Here is a 27,372-nt window from a genome sequence, read left to right on the forward strand (position 1 = left end):
TAGGAAAATTGAAACATGTCTTAAGGCAATCTTTTCATCATAGGGGGCTGCTATTCATCCAGCTATGGCTGGAGCCTGGGTAGCCAAAGCTGTAGAAGAATGGACGGGGGCATTGGAAGACTCTCTACCAGATGCTACCAGAGAACAGATGAAGTATATCTCTCACATACAGGAAGTGGCCTCCTATTTAGGAGGAGCTGCAGTAGATATTGGAACTTTAGCTTCTAAAGCATCAGCAGCGTCAGTAGTGGCGGTCAGAGTCCTTTGGTTAAGATCCTGGAAAGCTGATACAGGTTCAAAAAAGGCTCTGGAATCCTTACCTTTTTATGGAAATATACTCTTTGGAGCAGAGTTAGATAAGGTAATAGCTACTCTGGCAGCTTCAAAATCTGCAGGTCTGCCATCTACAGCGACATTGAAGTCTAGGCAGTTTTCTTTTCGGTCTTTTCGTCTTCAGGGATGAGCAAAGGAACAGTCTTCCTCCAGGCCGTCTAATTTTCTCAGGACAACCAGGCGACTAAGATGTCTGGGACGGCCAGACATCCAGCTTCTAAGCCGGATGACAAATCCTCAGCCTGATGGGGTGGGCTTCCTCCAGGGTGGGAGACCGACTTCTCCTCCAGTTGCGGATTTCTGGCATCAAACAACAACAGATGCCTGGGCCCGAGAAGTGGTCTTTCAGGGGTATGTCCTCACTTTCCGGGGGCATCCTCCCCAGAAGTTTTTTTGCACAATTCCTCCATCAGGGGTGGTCAGAGTGGCCCTTCAGGAGGCCATTCACTCCCTGCTGCAGGCAGGCGTAATAATACCGGTTCCTATGTTACAACAGGGGAGGGGTTATTATTCAAATATATATTTGGTTCAGAAATCGAATGGGTCTCATCGACCTATTCTAAATCTAAAAACCCTCAACAGGTTTATCCATGTACCCAAGTTCCGTATGGAAACTCTTCGGTCAATTATTTTGGCAATGGAACCTGGGGATTACATGGTTTCCCTGGACATTCAGGATCCGTATCTGCATGTTCCTATTACGCCATCCCACCAACAATTCTATGGTTTGCTGTCCTACAACAACATTACCAATTCCAGACGCTGGCCTTTGGCCTATCAGCAGCCCTTCTGGTATTTACCAAGGTAATGGCAGTCATGACAGCCTATCTCAGGCGTCAGGGAGTCAGAATACTACCATATCTGCACAACCTTCAGATATTGGCGCAAACTCCAGTTGTTTTACAACACCATCTTCAGCTGACCATAGCCTGCCTACAGAAGCATGGCTGGATCATCAATTGAAAGAGATCCTGTCTTTTTCCAACACATCAGATGGTACATCTGGGAGCACTTCCAGACTCTCAGGCGCCGAGGGTCTTTCTACCAGAGGACAAGATTGCGGCCTTATCATTGAGAGTACGCAAGCGATGGGCATTCGTCCTATCAGCGATGCAGGTCCTGGGATCAATGGTATCCACCTTCGACATGGTGGGGTATGCTCATTTCTTTCCAGGCCTCTGTAAAAATTGATTCTCTCCAGGTGGAATGGACAGTATCATCTAATAAAGTCCCAGAGGATCCCTTATCACTGCAGAGGTTCGTCTCTCCCTTCTGTGGTGGCTAAGAAAGGATCATCCGAACAAAGTGTGCCCATTCTGGATTCCAAATTGGGTGCTTCTCACCACGGACGCCAGTCTTCGCGGATAGGGGGGGCAGTGACTGGTCATCACACCTTTCAGGGAAGATGGACAAATCAGGAAAGTCATCTGCCAATAAATATTCTGGAACTGCGATCAGTATACAAAGCACTGATCATGGCACAGAACCTGCTCCAGGGCAGGCTGGTCCAGATCCAGTCCAACAATGCGACTACAGTGGCCTATCTCAGGCCTGTCCAACCTGTGACTCTCCAGGTGTTGTGACACTACAAGTCACAGCATGCCTTGCCACAGTTTTGCTATTAGGGAATGCTAAAACTCTGGCAAGGCATGCTGGTACTTGTAGTTTCACAACAGCTGGAGAGCCACAGGTTGGCCAGGCCTGGCCTGTCTCAGTCATCAGGGAGGCACACAGTCATGCAGCAATGAAGGAAGTCCTCAATTGGGAAGCAGACTTCCTAAGTCATCAGGACATACACACCAGAGAGTGGTCTCTTCACCCGGGAGTGTTTCAGCTCTTGGTGAACAAATGGGGTCTACCCGACTTGGGGTCGTATTCAATTTGGAGCAAAAAGCCTTTTTCACGTGTTTTTGGCGAAAACTTTTCGTCTCTGACGTCATTTTCGCCTGGTTTTGATTTTACTCCGTATTCAATTTGAAAGACTTTCTGCCTAGGCTGTGTGGCTCTTGAATTTTCCATCTTAAGAGCCATAGGTTTCTTCAGCTCTGTGATTGAAACGATGCTTAGAGAAAGCCTGCCTCTGCCCTCATCTATTACAGGGTTTGGCATTCCTTATATTGCTTCATTACCAGATGTTTGAATTTTTTTTCAGGGAGTTCTGCGAGTTCAGCCTCCTCTTGTCCCACCAGTAGCACCGTGGAATCTGTATTTGGTTTTTAAGGGGCTACAAGCTCCCCCATTTGAACCTTTGGACTCTGTGTATTTGAAATGGTTGACAGCGAAGACACATTTTTTCTTCTCTTTATCTCTTCTGCACGCATAGTCTCTGATGTGGCAGCGCTCTCTTGTCGTTCCCCATTTTAGATTTTTCACCAGGATAGAGCTGTTCTTCATACAAGGGAGGGTTACTTTCCTAAGGTAGAGTCCTGTTTTCATGTAAATGAAGAAAATGTAGTTCCAGCTTTTCAGGCTCCAGACCTCTCTGTAGGTGAAGCCTCCCTGGGTGTAGTTCGTGCCTCTCCGTATATATGGGGAGTGTACAAACTCAGAAAATCAGATGCTCTTTTTGTATTGTATGGTTTTCACAAACGAGGATGGCCAGCTAACAAGCAGACCCTGGCTCAATGGTTAGGTATGACTATCTCTTAGGTGTATACACAGGCTGATCTCCCTGTCCCAAACACGGTAACGGCACATTCTACTCGGTCTGTAGGGCCATTGTTGGCTTTTAGTCGTGGTGCCTCTGCTGAACAGTTGTGCAAGGTAGCCACGTGGTCTTCTGTCCACACTTTTCTTAGGTTCTATGCCTCTGATACTTTTGCCTCTCAGGATGCTTCCTTTGGGTGACGAGTTCTCCTTTCTGCTCAGGAGCGTCCCCCACCCTTAGGGGAGCTGCTTTAGGACATCCCCATGGTATCCCTGTGGATCCCTATGGACCCTGATTAAAAAAATTAGAGTTATGGTAGACTTACCTTGATAACTCCTTTTCTTCAAGGTCCATAGGGTCCCCGGGGCATCCACCCTGACGCACCTGGTTACATTGGGTACATTTTCTTTTCTTTTGGTCACTGATTCCCTCATCTTGTGTGAGAGTGTTTCTGGTGTACGATTGTTCTTCCTTCTCCTCTTTACTTCTCCTGCCTTGAGGCTTGTATAACAAAACTGAAGACCTGTTGCTGCGGGTGGGGTATATATGGAGGAAGATCCGAGGCATCCTGGGAGCTGAAAGCTTTAACTGTTTAGTGCCTGGATCTCTCCAACCACATTACTCCATGGTATCCCTGTGGACCTCGAAGAAAAGGAGTTATTAAGGTAAGTCTACCATAAGTTTTTTCTGAAATCATTCCATAGTTGCTTTTATACAATTAGAGCAACACCAGAAAAGGACCCAAAAGTGTTCTCCCCTATTTCTCCTAAGCTTAGGGCTGGCAGATACATACTTTCTCATGAAGTAGCTATAGGGCCAGGAGCAATACTAATAATAAATGTATTGTTTGAATTTTTTATATTCGATTTATTTTAATTTTTTTTTTTTTTTTTTTTTTTTAAATATCTTTTTATTGAACAGCAATAAAACAATTATACATTGCACAATCCAAGAATTAAAGAAAATAAAATTATCTGATAAACGACTAGTCTGTTTCTTGGAACAAACAATATACAAACTACTGTTAATCTTTTCAAACTTTTTTGGAAAATAGTACAAATATAGATTGAAATTATGTCAAAGTACAAAGAAACAAAGTACTTGAATATAATATAATGTAGAAAATTACAAAATTACAAATACTGTATAAAAAAAATCGATATAGTACACCGTATAGAAATGCAAGTAAATATACAATCAATGTCACTCAAACTATGCAACTTATAGAGCCAGTGTAAGCAGCGATTGAATTTTGAGTTAACCAATTATCACATCAACTTCGGTATATCAGTCAATCGTTGCGTCAATATAATCTACATCAATGCAGAATTATATTAGAAAAAGGGGGAGAGTTAGAATAAAATGATAAAAGAAACAAAAGAAGAAAGAAAGGTGAAATAGAGGGGGAATCACTGACAGAAGGTGAGAGATACCTTGTCTGGGGGGATTCACAGAGAGATACATATAAATAGCAACAATAGGGGCATTTTAAGTGATATTTCTTAGCATAAACCATTCCGTGTGATCAAAGACTTTCCATATGTTATTCCGAATCTGGACCGGTAAACATTGTATGTATGGTTCCCATTTTTTGGAAAAAATCCGTACCCCTCTTTCGATGTTAAAGATAGCCATACGTCTCTCCGCATAAATTACCTCCAGCAGCGCAATTTTCCATTCCATTAGTGTAGGTGCTGATTTTGAGATCCAGTAATTAAGGATAAGTTGTTTAGCTACTGTAACCATGACTCTCAGAGCAGGTTTCCATGGGCCCAAGGAGGACTCAGACTCCCATATTGAAAATTCTGCGAAAATAAGAGCTGCCGCATTTTTGGACAATTTAAGATGTATTGTATTATTTAGATACAAAATTTTATTCCAAAATCTATGGATCTTTCTGCAGTACCAGAGGTTATGCGAGAGAGAGGCATTAGAGCAGTCACATTTCACACAATTTCCCTCCTCCAGTGGCACAAAATGTCTCAGTTGGGCCGGGGACATATATGTACGATTTAAAATTCTAAGATGAATTTCTTGAAGTCTCGCTGACTTAAGGCAGGGTAAAACACGATCCAGATTCGCAACAAATGGCTCCAAGTCACATAATTCGGGTATCTCTGTGTGCCAAGCTTCCGCAACTGGTGCCCAAGCATGTATAGGAATTTCAATCAGGTATTTATATAAATGAGCTATTCTGAATTTGGTTGAGCGACATAAGAGTAGAATGCGACCCATTGTATCTGTGTTAACTGAGATCCATAAAGGATTATCTAAGGATTGAATGAAATGACGTACTTGTAGAAACATAAAAAATTGTGTACGAGGGATGTCATATTTATCCTGTAATTGTACAAAGGAGAGCAAATTGCCACCCGGATCAAATACATCTTTGATGGACATGATTCCCTTTTGATTCCACATTTTAAAAAGAGGAATGTCAAGTGAAGGGGGAAAACAGGGATTACCCCATAAGGGGATGTACGGGGATGAAAAAGGATTTTTCCCCAAATGTGTATTGACCTTCAACCACGTAGTGTAAGTGTCCCGGAATAAAATATTAGAACAAAATATCTTAGGAATGTGTATTTTAGGGGTGTGTAACAAGGCTGCTGGGGCATATGGGTGAAATAATGCTTCCTCCAAGTCAGGATTAGTATAGTGATCGGTATGTAATAACCAATCAGTTATATATCGGAATATGGCAGCTTTTGCAAATGCAGAGATGCTTGGGATGCTCAGCCCTCCATTTTTTTTCAGTAGGTAAGCTCGGGAACGCGGCATTCTGGGTTTCTTGTACTGCCAAATGAATTTAAAAAAGATCTGCGTAAACTTCAGTACATCCGCTCTTGTTAAAGTAATGGGTAAAGTTTGTAAAAGATAGGCTAGTTTCGGGAACACCACACTCTTTATTACAGTTACTCGTCCGAGTAGAGAGAGTTTAAGATCTTTCCAATTCTGGAGTTGGGAGTTTAATCTATTTAGCAATGGAGAGAAATTAAAAGCATATAGAGAGGATAATTGAGCTGGTATAAGTATACCTAAGTATTTTAATTTATGTGTTGCAATTGTGAAAAGAGAGGCTATGTGGGGATGTGTAGCTAAAAAAGTAGCTGCATCAATAGGGAGCAACTCAGATTTACTCACATTGATGCGATAACCTGCAAATGATCCAAATGTGGTAATTAGATCCAGAAGTGTAGGGATGGATCGTAGGGGATCAGATATAAAAAGCATCATATCGTCTGCAAATAAAGACAATTTACATGTTTGGTTTCTGATAGTAATACCCTTTACCTCCGTTTCCTGTCTTATTGCTATCGCCAATGGCTCTAGCGCAATTGCAAACAAAAGTGGAGAAAGCGGGCAACCCTGTCTCGTCCCTCTCTGTGTACAGAATACAGGTGACAAATATCTATTAGTGAGAATCTGAGTAAGGGGAGAAGTATATAAGGATCGTATGATCTCAACAAAAAGGGCGGGCATACCAAACCGACGCAGAGATTCAAACAGGTGATCCCAGGTTACCAGATCAAACGCTTTTTCTGCGTCTAAAGACAACAAGAACCTGGGATCACCCGTCTCGCCCATATGCAGAGACTGCAGCACCGTAAGGACTTTCCTAATGTTTGTGACAGAATTTCTGCCACAAATAAACCCGGTTTGGTCCGGGTGTATGATAGACGGGAGAATCAACTTCAACCGCTCTGCTAAAATTTTTGTCAATAATTTATAGTCTACGTTAAGTAGAGAAATGGGTCTATATGATGAAGGCAAAAGGGGGTCTCTGCCTGACTTCGGCAGAACTTTTATAATGGCCGAATTAAAATAGTGAGGGATTATTTTACTATCCATTATGGAGTTAAATACATTAGTTAAAGTCTCTGTGATTTGGGGACGTAATATTTTGAAAAACTCCCCACTCAGACCATCTGGGCCTGGGGCCTTGAACGTCTTGAGAGATTTAACAGCCTGATCTACCTCTTCATGTGTAATTTTGCCAATCAATATATCAGCCTGTGCAGATGAAATCTGTGGCAGGGTGTGTGATTCCCAAAAAGCCTCCTTTTTAGTGATATCTATTGGGTCTTGGGAATAGAGGTTTTGGTAGTAACGGAAAAAGATATTCTCGATATCTTTGCCATTGTATTGTATGGCAGAGCTTTCATCTTTGAGAGCTGCAATATTATTATGTGGCTTGGTACCTCTCAGCATGTTTGATAGGAGTCGGCTAGGTTTGTTGCCGTATCGAAAGAAATGTAATTTACCTGAGTATACATATTTATCATCCATTTGAGTGAGGACTTGATCAAAGTGTAACTTGCACTCACCATATGCGGCTCTAGTCACCGGTGAGGGTGAAGCTCTTAGAGCTTGAAATGCGGATGTTAAGGCCGTCTGTGCAGATCTATAAGTGGCGTCTTGTTCAGCCTTATATTTTGTCATAAAGGAGATAATTTCCCCCCTAATCACCGCCTTAGCAGTTTGCCAATATAAACCTGGGTTATCTTTATGTATTTGGTTGTTCATTTCGTAACTGGCCCAAGCAGACTCTAGCATTGACTTAAATTTAAGGGATGAGGCTAATTTTGCCGGAAATCGCCATTGGGAGTATGAACCCAAAAGGAATTTCCCCTGTACATCCACCCACACCGGCGCATGATCCGAAATAGCTATAGTTTCAATCGATGTATCGATAATCATTGGGGATATTGAGTTAGATAAGTAAAAATAATCAAGCCTAGAAAAGGCGTTATGAGTGGCTGAGTAGTACGTGTATTCCAGATCAGTGGGATGCCTCATTCTCCACACATCTAATAAATTCAATTCTTTGGCTATATAATTTAAACCTATTTTTGGTTGTTTGGGGGAGGAATGAGAGAAAGTTTTCCTATCTAAGGTTGGGGAAGCGACCAGATTGAAATCACCCCCTAATATAATCTTAGAATCTGCAAAAGAATATAATTTGTTAATCAATCCTAGGAAAAAAGATTTATCATATATATTGGGACCATAGACATTACACAAACAATATCTAGAGCCGTCTAGCGTGACATCCATAAGAATGTATCGGCCTTCTTGGTCTACATCAGAGGAATGAATATCGAATTGAATACCCTTGCGTATTAGGATTACCACTCCACGTGACTTAGAACCAAATGATGATGACGCCAATACCTGGTGGTGCAGTGTGTTTAGCTTGGCGTGTTCTGTGGGAGTTAAATGAGTCTCCTGTAAATAAGTGATATCGGATTTAAGCTTATTAAGATATGTCAATATGCGCTTTCTTTTCACTGGTGAGTGAATCCCCCTGACATTCCAGGTGCAAAACCTAAGGTGGGAATGCATCACAAGGTGTGGAAATTAGGTAATGCAAATAGTAAAAAAGTGTAGTATAAATGTTAATATACTCCCCATAATACCGGTTGGTGCTAGGTAGGTTCATAATAATATGAATGTCGGCTCTAGTATAAGTCATAAATAAGCTATGAAGGGCATGAGCTTCGTGATTCATACAGTATAAAGAAACAAATAGACAAATGGACATAGACATAAAAAGAAAATAAAGATAGACGCTTATATGCAGAGATTGCGAATCAAATGCAAACATATAACCAAAACTATAGTCATTGATCTCAGCCTATTGAAAAGAAAAAAAAAGACAATAGTATTAATAATAACTATAAAGCAACGTCACAAGTATATATGTAATTATAATCCTAAATCAGATTATAAACATATTTTTGAAGAAAAGGGTAAAACCTGGTAAAGGCATCAAAATAGGTATGGGACATCTTCCCGTAATCAATCATTATGATCCATCGTGGAGGGGTCCGAGGACTCTTTTACTTCATTAAGGAAAGCTTGGGCGTCAGCAACTTCTGTGAAATCTTTAGTGCCTTGAGATGAGAAAATGCGAAGTCTAGCTGGGAATAAGAGCGCGAAGCGAGTCCCTGATTGGATGAGCTGAGAACAGACAGGGGACATATTTCTGCGTGCTCTGGCAACCTCCGCGGAGTAGTCCTGGAACAAGAGGATACGTTGGCCATCCCACTGAAGAGGGCCCTTCTGTCGAGCAGTTGACCATATCAGATCTTTGTGACGAAAATTTAAGCACTTGAAGATAACAGCTCTAGGTCGTGAGATGTTAGAATCGCGAAAAGGACCTAATCTATGTGCTCGTTCTATCTCAAAATTATTCAGTTCAGCCGAGATGCCGAGTAGCTCAGGGAGATCGGTTTGAAGAAATTTAGTGAGATCGTTGCCTTTAATTGTTTCCTTAAGACCCAGAAGTCGCAGGTTGTTGCGTCTGGACCTATTTTCCAGATCGTCTACCTTGGATAGTAATTGTTGTTGAGTGGTCGACATGGTAGCAACTTGTTGTTTTAGTTCCGAAAGTTCATGAAAGTTGACTCCGATCCTGTTTTCATTTTCACGCACTTGTTGTGAGACAGAAGACATTTGCGTCTTAATATCCGCCAGTGCCCCCATGAATTTATCCGCTTGGTTTTGCAGTAGTGGTTCCACTGTTTCTTTAATAGCTCTAACTATCTCTGCATATGAGAGAGGAGCAGGAACCGGGCCCATTGTGTTATGGGTAGTAGCGGGTTCGGAACTATGTGTATGTGACATGTTTTCCACAGAGTCTGTAGGTTGATCTGTACGTTTGCTACTACCCCTGGCTCGATTTGCCTTGGGGGTGGGCTGTGGAGCCATGAACTTATCCATGTAGAGATTGGTCCTAATTTTCACCAGGTTATGATAATACTGAGGAGTGTGTTGCTTAGAAATGGCTGTGATCACAGACAGGAGATCCTTTACATTTCAAATAATTGTGAAGTAACTTGAAAAATAGGGCTGGAACACCATCTGGTGGTAGAAGCTGGCACTGTAACTATTCCCCAGAGTAAAGGATATGTACATAAATATTGCCAAATTTATCATCAGCTATAGCTGGGGTTTCAAAAGAAGTATAGAGTTGCAAGACTTCTGTTTATAAGCAGCTGCACGTTCTCCAGTATAGGGCTTTAACTGGTAACACACAGTACCTTGTCTCCTGTATATGCAGTGTCTGCAAAATGGCGCCGTCTGTAAAAGGACCTTGAAGGGAGCCAGCGTCTGCCTTCTGCAATTGTGATATGCGGTCGCGGGGGCCCGTCCAGCGGCGTCCCCGTGTGTTCCCCTCGCTGCTCGCGCCCACCAGCTGACTGTGAGCCAGCGTCGCGGGGTTTGGCAGTGGACCAGGCGCGATGCAGGAGCCGGGAGGCGAGGGCCGGAACCCAGCACCACGCACCGCGTCTGCAGTAGGCCGCGAGGTCCGGCAGCCCGAGTCCGGGAACCAGGATCCCGCTAGGCAATGGGAACACCCGCCTTGGGGGCAGAGATGGCTTGTGGCGGTAGGAGAGCCAAGAAGCACCGCGCACGGCTGGAGGGACTGGATCAGCAGGCTCAGTCGTCTATTTTTATTTTTTTTATACATATTTTTATTACTACTTTATTTTCTAGCTTATTTATTACCTAGTTTCCATGAAAGACATTCAGGTTTTTCCTGAGACTTCATGAGGTCTTTTTTTATTTTCATCTCTATTATTCCTACTACAGCAAGTACTAATTTATCCATTGTGAATGCATCTATTGCAGGTGTGTTCAACATGCATCCTTATTCGGAATTGGACATAAATGCGGCAGATTGCAGATTTTAGTTTTCTCCGCAACTTGCTCATATTTTCACTGTGCATGAGCGACAATTGGCAATGCGCTTCTTTTGCCATAACTCCTCACCCAAATTTTCCACTTTCGTCTGCCTGTGCCAAGGGGACAGGGGTTGGAGGGGGCTTGTTGATGCAAATGAGTCTCAAGATGACCGCCTAATAGCTGGAAATGTGCTGTTTGGTGGGGTTATGACTTATGAGTACTTGATCCCTGGCTGTGAGCTGATGGTGACCACCACTGGCCGCATCGGCTTTTCCAAACATGCCTTTAACACAACAAATTGTGCACATACAGTATAACAGCTGTAATCTAATACAGTATACTGAACACCCATTTATTATAGCTACACTGTTTGGGAAGAGGAAGGCTACTGACATGTTTTTTAGTCTGGATAAAAATTAAATTCAAATCATACAGGGTTTTTTTTTTTTTAACAGACTACAAGTGACCTGGGTACTTATTATCTACACCTTCTGGCCATTTACTGTATGTATATCATGTACTGTTTTCTGCTCACAGTGAAACCACATCTCCTGTCCTATTTCTTGTGCATCTGCTCTTATTTCAGAGGGAAAGAAGCAAATTTACATCTTATATCTGTGGGCAACTCTGTATAGGTAGCAAAATATTTTTTCCCCTCCAAGCACATTTCAGGTTTACCATCAGATGCAAATTGTGTCCACCTCTGATTGTGGTCCTATATGTTGTCTTATGAGGCGAAATACAACATTCGGCACAACCGTCGGGTCTCTGCAAGATGTGTGTGTAAAAAAAAATGTGAATTGAAAGAGGCCCCTGCCGTCAGGGAATATTGTTGCCATGTGTACTTGGTCTGCAACAATGTTTAGGTAGGCAGTGTGTGTCAAAGTAACATCTGTATGAATGCCAGGACCCAAGGATTCCAAGTAGAGCATTGCCCAGAGCATCCACCAGCTTGCCTTCTTCCCATAGTGCTTCCTGGTGCCATCTCTTCCCCAGATTAACAACGCACTCGCACCCAGCCGTCCACATGATGTAAAATAAAACTTGATTCATCAGACCAGGTCACCTTCTTCCATTGCTCCATGGTCCAGGTTTGACATTCGCCTGCCCATTGCAGGGACTTTCTGTGGTGGACAGCAGTCTGCAGGGCACTCTGACCGTTGTGCGTTATGTCACCCCATAGGCAGCAAGCTGTGATGCACTGTGTGTTCTGACACCTTTTATCACAGCCAGCATTGACTTTTTCAGCAATTTGTGCTACATTAGTTCTTCTGTGGGCTAGATGGACTAGCCTTCGCTCCTCACGCGTATAAATGAGCCCTGTGTGCCCATGACCTTGTCGCCAGTTCACTAGTCCTTTTTTGTACCACTTTTGGTAGGTACTAATCACTGCATACCGGGAACACTTCACGAGGCCTTCCATTTTGGAGATGCTCTAACCCAGTCATCAGAGTTGCTCAGATTCTTACTCTTGCTCTTTTTGACTGCTTCCAACACATTAACTTCAAGAACTGAATGTTTACTTGCAGCTAAATATAGCTTACCCCTCGACAAGTGCCATTGTATCGAGATAATCAATGTTATGCTGGGTACACACTGGCAGATATATTGACTGATCAATTGATCGGCCAATATATCTTGTGTGCGTCGGCCAGTGTGTACCAGCGTTATGTCTGTGAACTACGTTGTTAACAGATGAATCGCGTCGGCTGTGCTGCACTGCCAATGGCAGATATATCTGCAGATATTTTGGAGCATCCTGGTGTTCGTATGGGCAGTCAGCCAAATGACCGTACACTTTCAGCAGAGGCCGCGGGGAGGGGGGCGCAACACGCCCTCCAGCCAGCGAGACCCACGGCCAGATGTCAGATCATGTAATTAATGGCCTATTAGATACTATCATTTTCTAAATTGTAGTAATGAATCCATAAAGGAGTAATCTATTGCTTTAGGTCACATGACCTTTTCTGCCAGTATAACCCTTTTCATAGATGTTCCTTATATTTAAATAAAACATTTACAATCATAGGATGTTGTCTGTGAACATGGTTTGTATGTAATCCTTTCCAGCTTTCTCTAAATTTGTGTATTCCTATGCCAGTTTATTTGCTGATCAAGGGCTTTATGTTCTGTTGATTGGTAGAGTTATCCTCTTGCCAGCTGGCACTTGTCTGTTCCAAGTGATTTGTAAGTTCTAGATTTCAATTGCCATATCATGCAGTGTTTCAGCAGAACTGGACATTAACACATCTAGCTACATTTTGCACCCCAGTTATCATCACTCCTGTCCTTACCCAACAATGCATGCTTCCCTGATCGCCTGATAATCTCAGGTGACTTAATAAACAAACTTGGATTTTTTAAGATGACTATGGCCTGATTTACAGTTAGGAGTAAGTGCAAATAAAGGAGCAATTTGCTCCTGGCATACATCATGTTGCAATACAGGGGTGCAAATGCATTTTTTTAAAATATTTTTGCATGCAGGAAAAATACTGGCTGCTTTTGCATGTAGCAAAAACAAATGCTGAGCAGATTTGTTTTTCCACTGAAGTTTATGGGCAAATTCAGTTACGCGCAGAAGCTTCCAGACCCCTCTCTGGCAACTTACAGTAACTGGCAGAGGCTCATTTTGCTCGCAGACGATGAAGGGGAGAGCAGAATTAGTCTACCGTAATAGGCAGTAGGCTCTTACTCCTAAATTAATAAGGCCCTCTGTCTTCATTTAATACACTTCCTAATTGATTGTGGAAATGTGTTATGCACTGCGTGTCTGAATACAGCTACTGGTTCAAATAGTTAATCTCATTATTCATCATAATATGCCCATTCACTAAAGAGGCGCACAGAAAAATACTGATTGTATGGCTGACAGGGAGACAAGCCAGCAAGACAAGTGACATCACTATTCCCTGCTTTTGAGATTATGGGGCATATTCAATTAGCCGCGAAAAGTCCTGTACTTTTCGCATGTCGGACTTTTCGCCGACATCGCTGGTTTTGCATGCTAAAAAGTATCGCGCGTGTCCCCGCTTATCCCCTTATTCAGTTCCAAAGGATGCGAAAACTCATCCCGGCGAAACTCAAACAGGCAAAAAGTGCTGTCAGATTTGGGGAAATCCGCCTGACACCCCCCAAAAGATGCACTAACATTGGTGATCATGGTAGATGCCCCCGAATAGCCCTGCTGAAGCTATTTGGGGTACTTAAATGCTCTCATTAGCTGCTAGAAGAATACAATTTAGCAGGTTTTTTTTGTGAAAATTTGGGGTATATGAAAATGGGTGCAAGTATGGTTAAAATTTGCAAAAGTGAGGTCTTAAAAAACGTTAAAAACGCAGCTTGAGCAAGCACCTGCAATCAAAAATACACCTCCCCCTACTTGCAGACCCCACCCCCACAAAGTCTATTTCACTAGTTTTTGAGTTTGTAGCCCAACTCTTACGTTTTTTAGCCCCCTTTTTCAGAGTCATTTTATGGGGTGTTCTTTATTTTTTGGGGGGATTTTTTTTACGTAGTTTACCTTTGGGGACCTGTTCTAAAGGTGCAGGGTGGCTTCCCCTCCTTTGCACCCCAAAACCGCAATTCTGCACTTTTTTCAGACAGCTATTCATAGGCGACACTTTTCTGCCCGGTACATTGCTTTGCGTTTTCGCATCGGCGAAAAGTCGCCACAATTGAATACGGGGATAAGTTTCCACTGGCGAAATGACATCATGGGCGAAACTTTTTCGCCGAAAACGGCTTTTCGACGCTAATTGAATACGGCCCTATGTATTCATGTCACTTGTGTGTTACATTAGTATCTACACACTATAATAATATATCTGTCCAAATGGAATCGGTATGATTTACCGCCAGACATGCGCCTGACAGCGGCTGCCCGACATGGGTGAAAATCCTGATCGTCCCTAAGGTAAGTATTGACTAACCTAATTCCCTCCCCTAACCCTCCCTTAGAGGTGCCTAACCTTCCCTCCTCTAAGTGCCTAAACCTAAGTCCCCCCCGGGGATGCCTAACCCTAACCCCCCCTTCCCCGAGCCTAAACCTAACATCCCGGTGGGGTGCCTAACCCTAAATCCCCCCCGGGAACCCTAAACCTAACCCCCCCCACTCTCGCGGCTATCCGCGCCCGGCGTCCCTTCAATCGCGATGTCGGGCTCCCGGCAGGCATATCGACGTCTGTCTTTAGACACTTGCCGGGATATGACAGTCAGGAAGCCAGCCGTCAGGATTAGGTCCGCCGGCTTCCCGACTGCATACCGTCCAAAATGGCTGGTTGGGAGCAAATAAACACTGGAAAACTGACAAAGAACTATCGTTCGGCCAAATTGGTTAAACCAAACGGTTTTAACCAATTTGTCTTAACAACCATTTTTGTCCGTTTTCCATTTTTTTTTAGATTAAATGGTCAATTGTTATTTGCTCCCATATATTACCAGATTTTCATTCCATCCAGCCAGATTGGACATATATAATCTTATAGTGTGTAGGTAGCTTTACACTTCAGAATGAAACTCCAGATGAAGATGCAGATTCATACTTACACACTAAAGCTGGGTACACACTATACAATACTCACTTGAGATGAGATTTTTCCTTGTGAGGAAGCATCCGATATCGTGTGTACATAGTATACTATTCTTCCTTCCAATCCTCACTAATTATCTGTCTTAAAGATTGGAAAGAATAGATCTTTAAATCCACAGCTATTAGAAGGTATGACTGCAAATTGGCCATCAGGGATATTATGGCAAGCCTAATTTTAATCCGTGATGGTGTAGCATAGCTTCTTACCTGAAGGTAGTGTAAAGCTAGGTACACACGTAAAGATTTTCTGTCCAACCATCCAACTAGTTGATTGGTTGGAATGAAAATCTGGTAACGTATGGGAGTAACTGATGATCAACAATTTGCTCCTAAATGCCAGAAAACAGATGAAAATGTCCGTCAGACAAGTTTGTTAAATGTTTGATCTAAACAATTTGTTAAAACAACAGTTTTTGTCCATTTTCCGGCATTTGGGAGCAAATTGCTGATTGTCATTTACTTTCATCCCTTACCAGAATTTAATTCCAACCAATCAACTAGTTAAAATCTTTACGTGTGTATGCAGCTTAAGAAATATGTTAATATATTCACAGACAAATTAGGTTCTATGTTCTCCATAACTCCCTAAACGCAGCAGTCTGTAGGATACTTGTCTGATAGAGGATTGCTGCAGAGCCATACTTACTTTTTATTAGACACTGATTGAATAAAAAGCCTACTAAGCAGTTCACATATGCTGGTAATTGACATCGATCTTTTGAAAATCACATAAACAGCATTTTTCCTCCACCCAGAGATGAGCAAAATTGCTGTAAAATTCACTCAAACCTTTTTTCCGGCAATAAAACCCTTCTGCCCGGTGATGGTCTGTGATCCTCCTTTTCTTTGGCATTCCAAATTGTGAGCCTTAGGGCCGTATTCAATTAGCTGCGAAAACGGTTGTTTTTTCGCCATTGGCGAAAACGCCCGTTTTTCGCCAAAAAACATGGGGGAAACGCAATTGACGAAAAAAACTGGAGAAGTTTTCTCCATCCCAGACCAGGCGGAAAAAAAATGCAAAATCCCTATTTTTGGCTAAAAATGTGGGGATTTCTTTCAGAACCCTTTGCGTACCCCCTCTAATGATAAATTACCCCCCAAAAATTTTTGTAAGTTGCGCACTTTAACAAAAAACAACCGCGCAATTTTGGGTAAAATGAAAAACCGTTGAAAATGGTTTTTAATGTATTGGGTCTGATTTTTAAACATTTTAAAATGTATGTGCAGGCTTCCCCTTCCCCATTCTTTATTTGTGTAAAATGATTGTGCTCTGCCAGTGTTGCAGCAGTTCTAAGGGTTATGCACAAATGAGTTTTCACCGTGTGCTACCATTCACATGTAGTCATCATTATTAATGTTACACTAACACCAGGGTCAGGCCACACGGAACTCAGGGCCTGATTCAGGGCCGCTCGCTAAATGCGATCGCTCTAACAATGTGTATGCAAATTGCGTAGGCAGTGCTATCGCACAGCAATGCATTAGCATGCCCAGTATTTCTTAGAGCGCGATCACCCACCAAGCATGTCTCAAGACGCCCGCTTGTGCACGTCATGTCCAAGAAGTGTATGCAACCATCGGTACATCGGGTAACATCTGATGCTATTGCAGCACTTGAGGTTGACCATACCCTGCCGCAGCACTGCGAGCACATCAGTGTAAAAACCAGCCAGGTGACGTGTACTATGATGCTGTCCTATAATTATGCACACCACTAAAACGCCATTGAGATGCTCAGGCACGCCTGCGTTTGCACCTCCACTCCCCCGTTTTTAATGGCCAGCCCGTTACCACCTACAAACGGCTTCTCCTGTCACTCATTCTGCTTGGCTGTCTATGCGCAGCGAGCGAATGCATTGTGAACTTCGCTAAGGTATGCGCATGTGCACTGCGATGCATACACACTGCATACCATCGGCAGCAGCGAGAGTATGTATTTTAGCGAGCGGGTCTGAATCAGGCCCTCAGTCTCCTCCAGGAGGCTGCGTTTGAGACTTTTCGGTGGTCATTTTAGTCACACTTCACAACTACAAACAAACCCACATCACGCCATTACTATACTTTGGTTGAAACTTTACACCCACGACTCCACTCATTCTAGTGAAAATGGATGTGATTTGCAATAATAAAATAAATGAAGCTTGAGAGATAGAAGAGCCGAATCGCTTTCTGTCTGACTCTTAATAAGGCCCGGTGTTTATAAATGTGCCTTTCGCTGCATTTACATATTATGACTGTGTGGTGATGTGGGGTGAGGTAGGATTGGAAAGACTTAAGCCCAGATTCTGCAAGTGATGCACGCCGGACTTCACAGCCAAAAATTAAATGAGAAAAATATTCAAGTTTTTGCGCATCTCTACTTCCATCTCTTTGTCCTGCTCCAGTCACATCTGTACAGTATAATATGGAGACAAACCATACATTAATCAGCAAATCAAAGGCCATGTACCGTACTTTTCCCTGGGCTCCTATGTACAGTAGCCTCATTTGCTTTGGAGTGGCTGATAAAAACCCGGAAGATAGCCGGAGACATCAGTGCGTCTTTATGGGCACATGGCAGCTGTAAACAACGTCCTTATCTAAAATCTATCTTTCACAGCTGTTTGCTAACCTATATTAGCCACAAGTGCATTATATATGAGATAATGCACTCACTAATGTAACTTATTGATATGTTATAAGTCACAGAGGAGCACTGTGACCATATAAACGTACAATGTGATGAGTGATGTTATATAGGTAATTTGTAATAGCTTATAATAATAATTAGGGGCTTTATTATTCATTATATTACATATATTTTCCTCATGCATAGTGATCTAATGACATCAGAACTCACTGGTTAAATACTTACAGGAAGTTTATTCTTCTATGAGTCTATAACTTATACTTATATTAACATATTCGAGCACCCTGAGGATATGTAGTAGTAATATAAGGCACAGCAACGCTGGTAGAGGTCAGATAGTTTGAAGAATAATTCCAAGGTAATTGGTAGATTTATTTATTTTTTTTATCCCATAAAAGTATTACATTTGGAATTTAAAAAAGTTTCCAACATGTGGTGAACCACTTAACACACTCACAATACATGTGACATCGCTACTCTCATTTCAGTTACATGTAATCATGTCACTTGTATGTTAGTCTTTAACAGCAGTAAAATCTCTTTAAATGCACAATTTATTAACAAATTAGTTAAACATGCACCTAAAGCTTATAGAGCTTTTAGTGCTTAATATAGCAAATATTTTATTCACATATTATAAAAAGACATATTTTAGTCACGTGTAAGAGCCTAGTAAGGCAGAACAGTGTAATGCCATAGTTTGTGAGAGACTGGTTAATTCTCATTGATGTCTGGTATTTTCATAGCTATTTACCTGAAAATAGTGTTTGAAATGTGTTAATAAATGTACAGACAAATAAGGTTCCTGCAACTCCATAATTAATCAAAAGCAACAGTAGGATAGTTGCCTATTGTTTTCCTAGACACCAGTAAGATACATAGTGGCAATAAGGCCTAAGCATCATGTATAGTTTTATTTTAATGTTTAGCAATTTAACGGCTGTAACTAGGGTAGTATTTTATGTAAATGAGGGCCCAATATACACTTGTTTATTAAAATAACCTTGGGGCTTTCTTCTCTCCAAATAGAGCTGATGTATGTTTCAAAAATGTGATTAGAATTATATATTTAATACAAGACAGAATTTAACCTACATATATTTTTTTGTATCCTATTTAAATAGAAAATGCATATTTGTATTTATAGTATTGTAATATGCCGAATACCCAATGGGTCATATTATGCATTGGAGACTACAGTAATTAATCTGCTCACCAAAGGAATTGTGTGTCTGTTGTAGCTGTAGCAGACAGCTCTGCAGGGTGATCCTTGTTAATTGTATATGTTGACTGCAGCTGTAGTTGTGTGAAATGGTTGCTGACCACATCTCTGTGGCCTGAGGCTACATATTGTGCTGCTTCTATATGTACAGTATATGCTGACATAGCATACAGCCAAATCTTGCTTTTGTAGTGAAATCAATCCATAATACAATCAATATAAATGTTTACTTTGTTTAAATATCTGTAACTTTCTCTTTCACAGTATACTGCATTACTTTCAATGTTCTCCCAGCATTTTACATGAAATATTAGTGCAGATGTAATAGATTTTTGTATAGTTGTCAGTGACCAGATGTTGAGGCAAATTGCATGTTGTGGATAAATACAGTGTAAAGATACCAGATTCTACTTGGCAGAGTACCATGTAAGAGCTTCCGTTGTCTCCGCCTAATAATGCCTTTAACATTTTGGATGACGATAATTCTGTTTCTAAATTAGGAAACATAATAAGAGCTTTAATAAAACATGTAGCAAATCGAGCAGCCCCAGGGAATGCAAGCTTCTTTCTCCCTCATATCTTTAAAAGATTAAAGTTTTATAAATGGTTTGTGGCACCATATAACTGGGCAACTGGGTAGTTTCTCAAGCAGTTATGTTGGCCAAGATGGTCTTCGGGAGGAATAGGTAACCGTTGTTGGATTGCTCAAAAACGGGTTAACTCTCTGTTAGATGTTTATAAATGGCTCCAAAGAAACAAAGTACACTTCAAAAATAGCGTTTTTCCACCCCATATGCAAAGCCATACCTTGAGATGTGTCCACCTTTGCATCGAAGCACATGTGCCTGGTTTACGCCAAGTCGCCATAGTTGTCATGTACTGTATATGCATTTGCCCTGTAGCAGGTGTAACATACATCTCCTCATTTCTGCAGTACTGTACTGCTTTTGCACACCCCTTCCCTTCTCCTTCTGTCCCCTGGTAAGGAGCTGCCAGTGGCGGATACACAGGCCTCCATTGGAACATGCGCATGCCCAGTGCGAGTCTGCACACTTTAGGGCTGATTCGGAGTTACCTGCAAAGTGGATGTAGTTGTGGGCAACCCAAGTCTTGTTTTACCACTTTATGCTAATGCCAGTATCTGGTCATCTAATGCCAGGGAGCGGGATTTTGTACATCACCCGTGTCTGTCATATGAATTTGACCCTGTATTTTCATATTTTGTGAGTTTTAATGTTTTGTTGTGTTTGTAGCAGTACATAATAAGATGTTTTTAGTTCGGATGTGTGGTGTTATTTGCAGCCATTTTGGGATTTTGAGTTGTCAGAGATACATTTTATAGAGAGTTAGCACCTAGGTGGTCAGGCCTGTAACATGACTGTGTTTGGGATAAAGCAAGCTGCTCTGAGATGTCTGAGATTTATTATTCCAACACTCTAATCAATATAGGAACAAGAGTTTGACTTTAGAGATCTCCCCTGGTTCTAAGTATTAATTAGCATTAGCTGTTAGTATGCTCACCTCTATACACACATCTTCATGATACACTGGACGTGACATGTAGAGAAATTAAAGGATGTGTGAACATTTCATACTTTACAAATGAAAAAAATGTTTTTCTTTTTATTATAGACATTTTGCTTTCTCCTAAAATGTTGTAATTAAGATATTCATTATTGTCCTTAGTGCTGTACTTAGTCCAATAGTGTATCTTTGTTTGCTGGTGCATTTCTATCTCTAGTATTTCTAGTAGGTTTTGCACATCCTCAGACGATTTTCAGATACACGGATAAATCTCCAGAAGGGAGATTTTATTTAAAATTAATTAGACATTCTTGTAATTGAATTTGCACTGTCTGTCTTCTGGAGCATAGAACAAACAATTACCTCGCTCCGCTGTCTTGGCTGAACAGTTGTGGCCTTGAAAGATGCATGAGGTCATGTGACGCTGCAGCAGCGACCGTTCTTCTAGCTCAGTATCCCTGTGCTAGAGCTCAGCTGGTGGAGGATGGATTCTCATGTCTCACTGCACATCCTTTGTCTGCCAGAGCTGTAATCCCCAGCCGACACACTTTCTTATCACAACATCACGTCTAAGCACACCGTCTGGACTCCTAATCCTTGGTTTTCCACCTCTCGGATGTGACAAAGCTTAGTCCCGGGGATTTATTACTGGTACTGAGCAAGTGCATCGTCAGTTTGGGAGAGCCTGCATGTTGTGAATATGGCTTTGTCTTTTTCTCCGTGTAACTCCTGCTCGCCCTTGCTTTGACAGAGGGTACCGCAGAGCAAGAGCGATGCTGGCAGCAGGGATGCAGAGAAGCCTCTTGATGGACAAGGGACCTCGGAGACTGCTACGGGCAGCACTGCTGGAAACGGGCAGGTGAAAGAAAATGTACAGTGCATTTTATATATAGCCATTTTTTATTATGTCATTTAAATGAATGATTATCTTCTGTTGGTAGATTCCTATAACTGCATACATGTTTCTCATTAGACCAATTTAGGATGAGAGCATTACAATGTAACCCAGCCACGAGCATCTTTTTGTGTAAGATTTGCAAATGCTGCATTGTACAGTCAGTACTGCTCAGAGTGAGTAGCGAGTGTTCATTTTCTTTGTTCAGTCACGCTGCAGGAATTATTTTTTTTAAGTCACAACTTTGAACTCACAAATAGCACACAAGTGGCGATTAACACGCCAGTCAATATGTGCAGTCTGGTCACTGGATTAAACCTATAAAACTACTGGAGTAAAAGCTAAAGCTGGGAGCCATCTGACATATATAGCTTTATGGACAGTACCAGCCAGAATAGAAATATTAACAGTGCAGCAGATTGGAGTTATCCCCAAACAACCATGTTTTGTTATTTAAATTATTAGTTAAGGACATTTTTGAGACTTCTTAAAGTGTTATTATACTGATTGATATTTTACTGTACTTTCCATGTAATTAAATTTAGAAACTACTCAGGTAATTTTAAGAAGTCAAAAAAAGAGTCCTTTCATAAGGCAAGGTATGATTAAATTAGATGTATACGGGATTATAGTATTGGGCTGGTCATACTGTCATATGATAGCTGATCTCTAACTATAGAATTGGTTTTGGATTTGTTCACGCAAAAACATGGATTTCAAAGAGCTTGGGAGCTGATTAGTTTAAGTCCTGATGTAGAGGTTTATTTCTTATGTGATACATTTGTATTTATTATATTTTGTGGGATTGCATGTTTTAATGTCATTGAAAAACTGTGTAGATACAATCATGTACAATAGTATACATTGTTTTTTAAATATTTTATTTGAATTATAAAAGCTGCAATTGATAGTGTTTGTGATTTATACAATTTCAGAATTCTTTTTTTAACAGCTACTCTAGTCCCTTTTTGTATTGCTGAGTGCATTAAAGCATATATTCTTGTCACAAACAACCCCAGTATATGGACCATACGGGATGCCGGTGTTCGGGATTCAGATGGTCAGAATACCGACAATTTGTCGGTATCCTAACTCTCCCCCTCTCCATACCCTTACCCTCCCTCCCCGCAGCCTAAACCTAACCTCCCTGCATCCTAAACCTAACCCTCTCCTCCCCCTGACATAGTGCCTAACCCTCCCCCTAACCCCGCTACTTACCTTCGGGATTCCGGCAGTCGAGATGTCGGCACCGGGATTCTGACAGGTGTCGGGATTTGAGCGCCGGATTTCTGTCCGCCGGAATCTCCTCCATCTGCATTTTAATCGCCTCCCGGACCATACTTTGGCTTTTCCTGGAAGGGAATTCAGTTTGGCTGATGATAGAAAATGAAGATCTTTACAGATTTTATTCCCCTCCACTTTTTCGCTTTAAAATTAATTGGATTTATAAGGCCATAATGATTAATGAGTTTCTGTAATCTGGTGAAGGTCTCAGCCATAGTGGTGAAACTGCCCTAGACAGGCTTCCATGTGGCTTCTAAGTACAGAGCCAGTAGGGTTGTCCCATTTGGATATGAAGCTTGCCACTGAAATATTATGAAGGCATAGCCTCGTTTATAATGAAGGGTGAGTTTAAACAAACCTCATCTTCCATTGTAAAGTTAATTCATGTGTACAGTAGTATTTCTGCTTTAAAACTCAGATTATTTTATTGTATTTATTTCATCTTTTCATATATCACTCGTGCCTGAATACATTGATATATGTATTGTAGTAGGACGTACACTACAGGATATTATAGAAACATATATTACACACAGGCTTACACATTCATCCTGTATTAATTTTGTTACTAATGTGCGAATAACATTTTCTAACTTTTTATTTAAATACTGTTTTGAGACAGATGGTTAGTGGCTGGTGCTCAGACCCTTTCATGGGACATCTGGGGAATATCCTATTCTGTGAGTGCTGCAGGGGTACAGAAGGTTAATCACTGGATGACTTAATGGATGGAGCTGTAATCCTTTCATACCCCTGAGACTGAGGCCGTATGCTTCAGTGTTCTGGGCTAGTGAATATTTAATATTGTCGTGAGAAGCAGCAAGATGGGTGTCTTCACAAACCCTGCATTGGTGCTGCATACAGTCTTACTTGTATACAGGTTACAATCACAGATTTATTTTCAATCAAGGAGGGGGGGGGGGGGGAGGGGGTCTGGTGCATAATATTTCAGATATATTGTGAAATGGGCAAAATGTGTACAAAAAATGTCTACTGCACATGGGATACTGTTACAATTAGCACTGTAGTATAGTATATTACTATATCATGTAATATACAATTATATTTTACATTATACTAGACAAAATATGTAACATTCAGTTATCAAAATCCTTGATAAATTGATGCATCTGGCTCCAGGCTCCCATTACATAGCAGAAATTTAGGCATTTCTTCCAACATAATACTTAATTTTGTAACACAGTGTATAAAAAACCTCCAATTAATGAATGTATATTAATCAGTAATACATGAAGTATAATTATGGATTCACTTTTTAAATACAGTATGTGAATCCTACACAGTTCTGTAGATATTAGTTATATGTATATGATATGGACATTGCAAGGAGATTGCTTTGTTAGGTGTGATCAGTATAGGTTATCTATAGGAAATCTATCTTCATCTCAATTACTGGTAGTTCATCTACCTTCATGAGGATCTACCTTCATCTATGTTATAGGTGATCAGTGTAGTTTATCTACTATATCCCTGGCCTTATTGCCATATTCCTTCACAACTTTGCTTCTTGGCTCCCCACTTCCTTTACTCTCACGTCGTCATTTGGTCTCTCTCAATGGACCACCTCATCCTCCCATGTGAGTGGATACTGTAGTTTTCTCTCAACGTTGTAATATTTGACTTTACCAATTCCCCATTTTCTCTCTCTGACCGTCATTCACTTTCTTTAAACTTATCCCTCACTCCTTCTATAGCTCGGCCTCCCAAGGCTACCATCACCAGGCTTACCCTTGAGGTGATTGACACTATGGGCAGAATTTACGAAGCAGCGGCTTCTGTAAGCCGCTGCTTCCTGGCGGGTTGCAGGTGAATATTTTAAACGGCACTCGGAGTCAGAGTAAAGCATGCCGGGCTTAACACTTACTCCGGTGCCGTTTTAAATATGTACCTGCAACCCGCTGGTAAGCAACGGCTTACAGAAGGCGCTGCTTCGTAAATTCTGCCCTATATCCTTATCCTCTCTGCTGGACTCCTTTCTTTCCCCCATTGTCTCTCTCTTTTGCCCTGACCAAGCGTTTCCCTATATGTCTCCCTTATGTCTGCCTTAGACTCTGTGCCCCGGCAGTCACTGCCCGCCTTTCCAGATAAACGCCTCAACCATGGCACTCCAAATGCACCAGATACCTGCAAAAGTGTTCAAGAACTACTGAGAAATCATGGAGGCAATCTCACTCCAATGCAGACTTCCTCCATTTCAAGTGTATGCTGTCAGCTTAGAATGCTACCCTGTCCCTCTCCGAACATACTGTATATAAAACAATTTCCAGGAGCAGATACATGATCATTATCCAGTGATTCTATACTGATGAATGTAATAATTGCTGCTCCTAAATCGGTATTTGTGATTACCAAAAGACAAAGAAAATAGAAAAATGATTAATAAATCACTAATAGGAGCTCAAGCTATATTATTAAAGACCAATCGGTAAAATTGATCAATGTATTATCTGATAAACATCTAACATAAATTAACACCTTTTAAAACAACCACATAATATAAAAAAACAGCCTTGTAGTATTAAAAATATATATAAATGGACCCTCTACTTATAACAGTGCTACTTTAGTTCGCTTAGCCATAGAGGTCTATTTACTTGCATACCTGGTCTCCGTGTTCCATACCTCACTTATACGCATCATCCCCTCCCCACTGCCAATCAACAGCACCCAACCTTTGGGTTCTGCCGCCCTGCTGCTTATTTGGGTATTATGACTGCTGCAGCAGCAATGTTCATAATACCTTGTCCATGTTCTGCTATGTTTTGTATTGCAGTGGGGCCCATACATCTATGGGTCAGATTCTCTGTTGGCAGATCTGGGAAAATCAACATGTAAAAAATTCCAGACTCACCGGTTCTGACCATTTTTGGGTCAAGATCAGGGAATAGAGATTTTTCAACATTTTGAATATCCCCTATTTTCCGACCCCTGGCGTCTGTAGAATGGGGAATTGCGGTAATCAGTTGCAGATGTATGGGCTCATAAAGTCACTTTTTTCTTGTATTGTTCATACTGTTGCTGTTCATGTACTTTGTAAGGCACATATATAAAAAGGCTATTTAATATATTTACCATCATCATTCAGTCTTATAAAATGACAGAATTCTGCTTGATCTCTCTCTAAAACAAAGAAACAAACATTAACCAGAGAAGAACTACATCTGATGAGGAAAGGCTGTATCTGTCATTATATTATTATTCTTCCACAAATGCATTCCGTTGACATCCTGTTATCACTGTTTGATCATAGGGCACAACAGCTCGAGGGGATCATGAGACTGCCAGTGTTATGAGCTCTAACAGTACCTACTCCGTTCCACGAAGGCTGACTAGTCATCTGGGTACCAAGGTAAATGCAGCTGTCTCTCAGAATGTATTACTGTTTCTTAGTACTGAGCAATATACAGTACAGTTGCTCTTATTCTATGTATTGGAGGTAATTCTCACTATGTTCTTGTATATGTTAATTTTTCTTAAATATGTGGAATTTCGTATGCATAAAATTTACTTTTGATTCAAGTTGAGTCAACAGTTTGACTGAATTGGAATGCAGTGGGCACGGTCTAGACAGAACAGCACATGACAGGCTTTCACCCACCCAGCAGCACAATGTCCCTGAAAATTATTTTTGACATGTTGGCGACTTTGGGCAATTACTGACTGCTTTTGTGTTCAAATGTATATTAAAGTAGTCTAAAACCCCTTAAGCTAATCTAGGAGAATAACCTAATGTAAAATGCCTATATCAGCACTGCTGCTAGAGTAGTACACTAGAGTACACTGTAGCTTGCCGTGTGACCTGGAACATATATGTATACATGTTCCCATGATCACTGTTACAGGCGCATATGTAAGCTAAAGGTTACTTATTTAAATACAAATGAACAATATATATAATTCTGTCATCTTAGAATACTGACTGGTTAAATATTTGTTTAGCCCACAAACCTCTGCTGAAGGAAAAAGGTGCGCTTAACAGATTCTAGCACTAGTGATGTAAGGATAGTATAGGTTTAGCCATTTTGCTGTGGAGGACGAGACGGACTCGTCCTTCACATATACCTTAGAACAGCAGAGGATGAGCTCCACTCAGTCACCACAACAATGGAGGTCAGAGGAAAGCAAAAGTAATTTACCTTCTGTTTTGGCCAATTGGTTAGATTTTATTTTACAAGTTATAATGAGCAAAAAGACTAATTGTATTTTCAGAAAATTCCAAGTATTGTGAATTAGCCGGGTATACTTAGTGTGGGGTCTGTCTAAGAAATCAGTGATTGATGTTGGAATGTGACGAGAACTAAAAATGTCCTTAGCAGAGGGGTGAGAAAACCCTAGCAGGGATGGAGCTAATATGCCTCCTAACAATTTTAAGGGACAACAAAAGCAGAAATAGTTTATATTCTGAGAACATATTGAAATAGTCACTTATTTCAGTCTCTAGTGGTTTAATTGAAAGTTAAAATTGAGGCCAGGGAAAGCATCAGTGCCACGAATGAGATTGTAATTGTGTAAAATGTAACTTATAAACCTAGCT

At 41.2% G+C, this 27,372-nt stretch overlaps 1 protein-coding gene across 1 annotated transcript in view; it reads left to right on the plus strand.

Annotated features, from left to right (window-relative positions):
- Positions 1 to 27,372, plus strand: part of APC (APC regulator of Wnt signaling pathway) — a 117,008-nt gene that overhangs the window by 77,342 nt on the left and 12,294 nt on the right. The window contains exons 8-9 of the mRNA XM_088477686.1: positions 21,390 to 21,509; positions 26,089 to 26,187. Coding sequence (XP_088333812.1) covers positions 21,390 to 21,509; positions 26,089 to 26,187 — 219 coding nt within the window. The remainder of the gene's footprint in view (positions 1 to 21,389; positions 21,510 to 26,088; positions 26,188 to 27,372) is intronic.

This window comes from Taudactylus pleione, unplaced genomic scaffold (genome assembly GCF_031769625.1).
Source record: "Taudactylus pleione unplaced genomic scaffold, aTauple2 ptg000202l, whole genome shotgun sequence".
NCBI classification, from domain to species: Eukaryota; Metazoa; Chordata; class Amphibia; order Anura; family Myobatrachidae; genus Taudactylus; species Taudactylus pleione.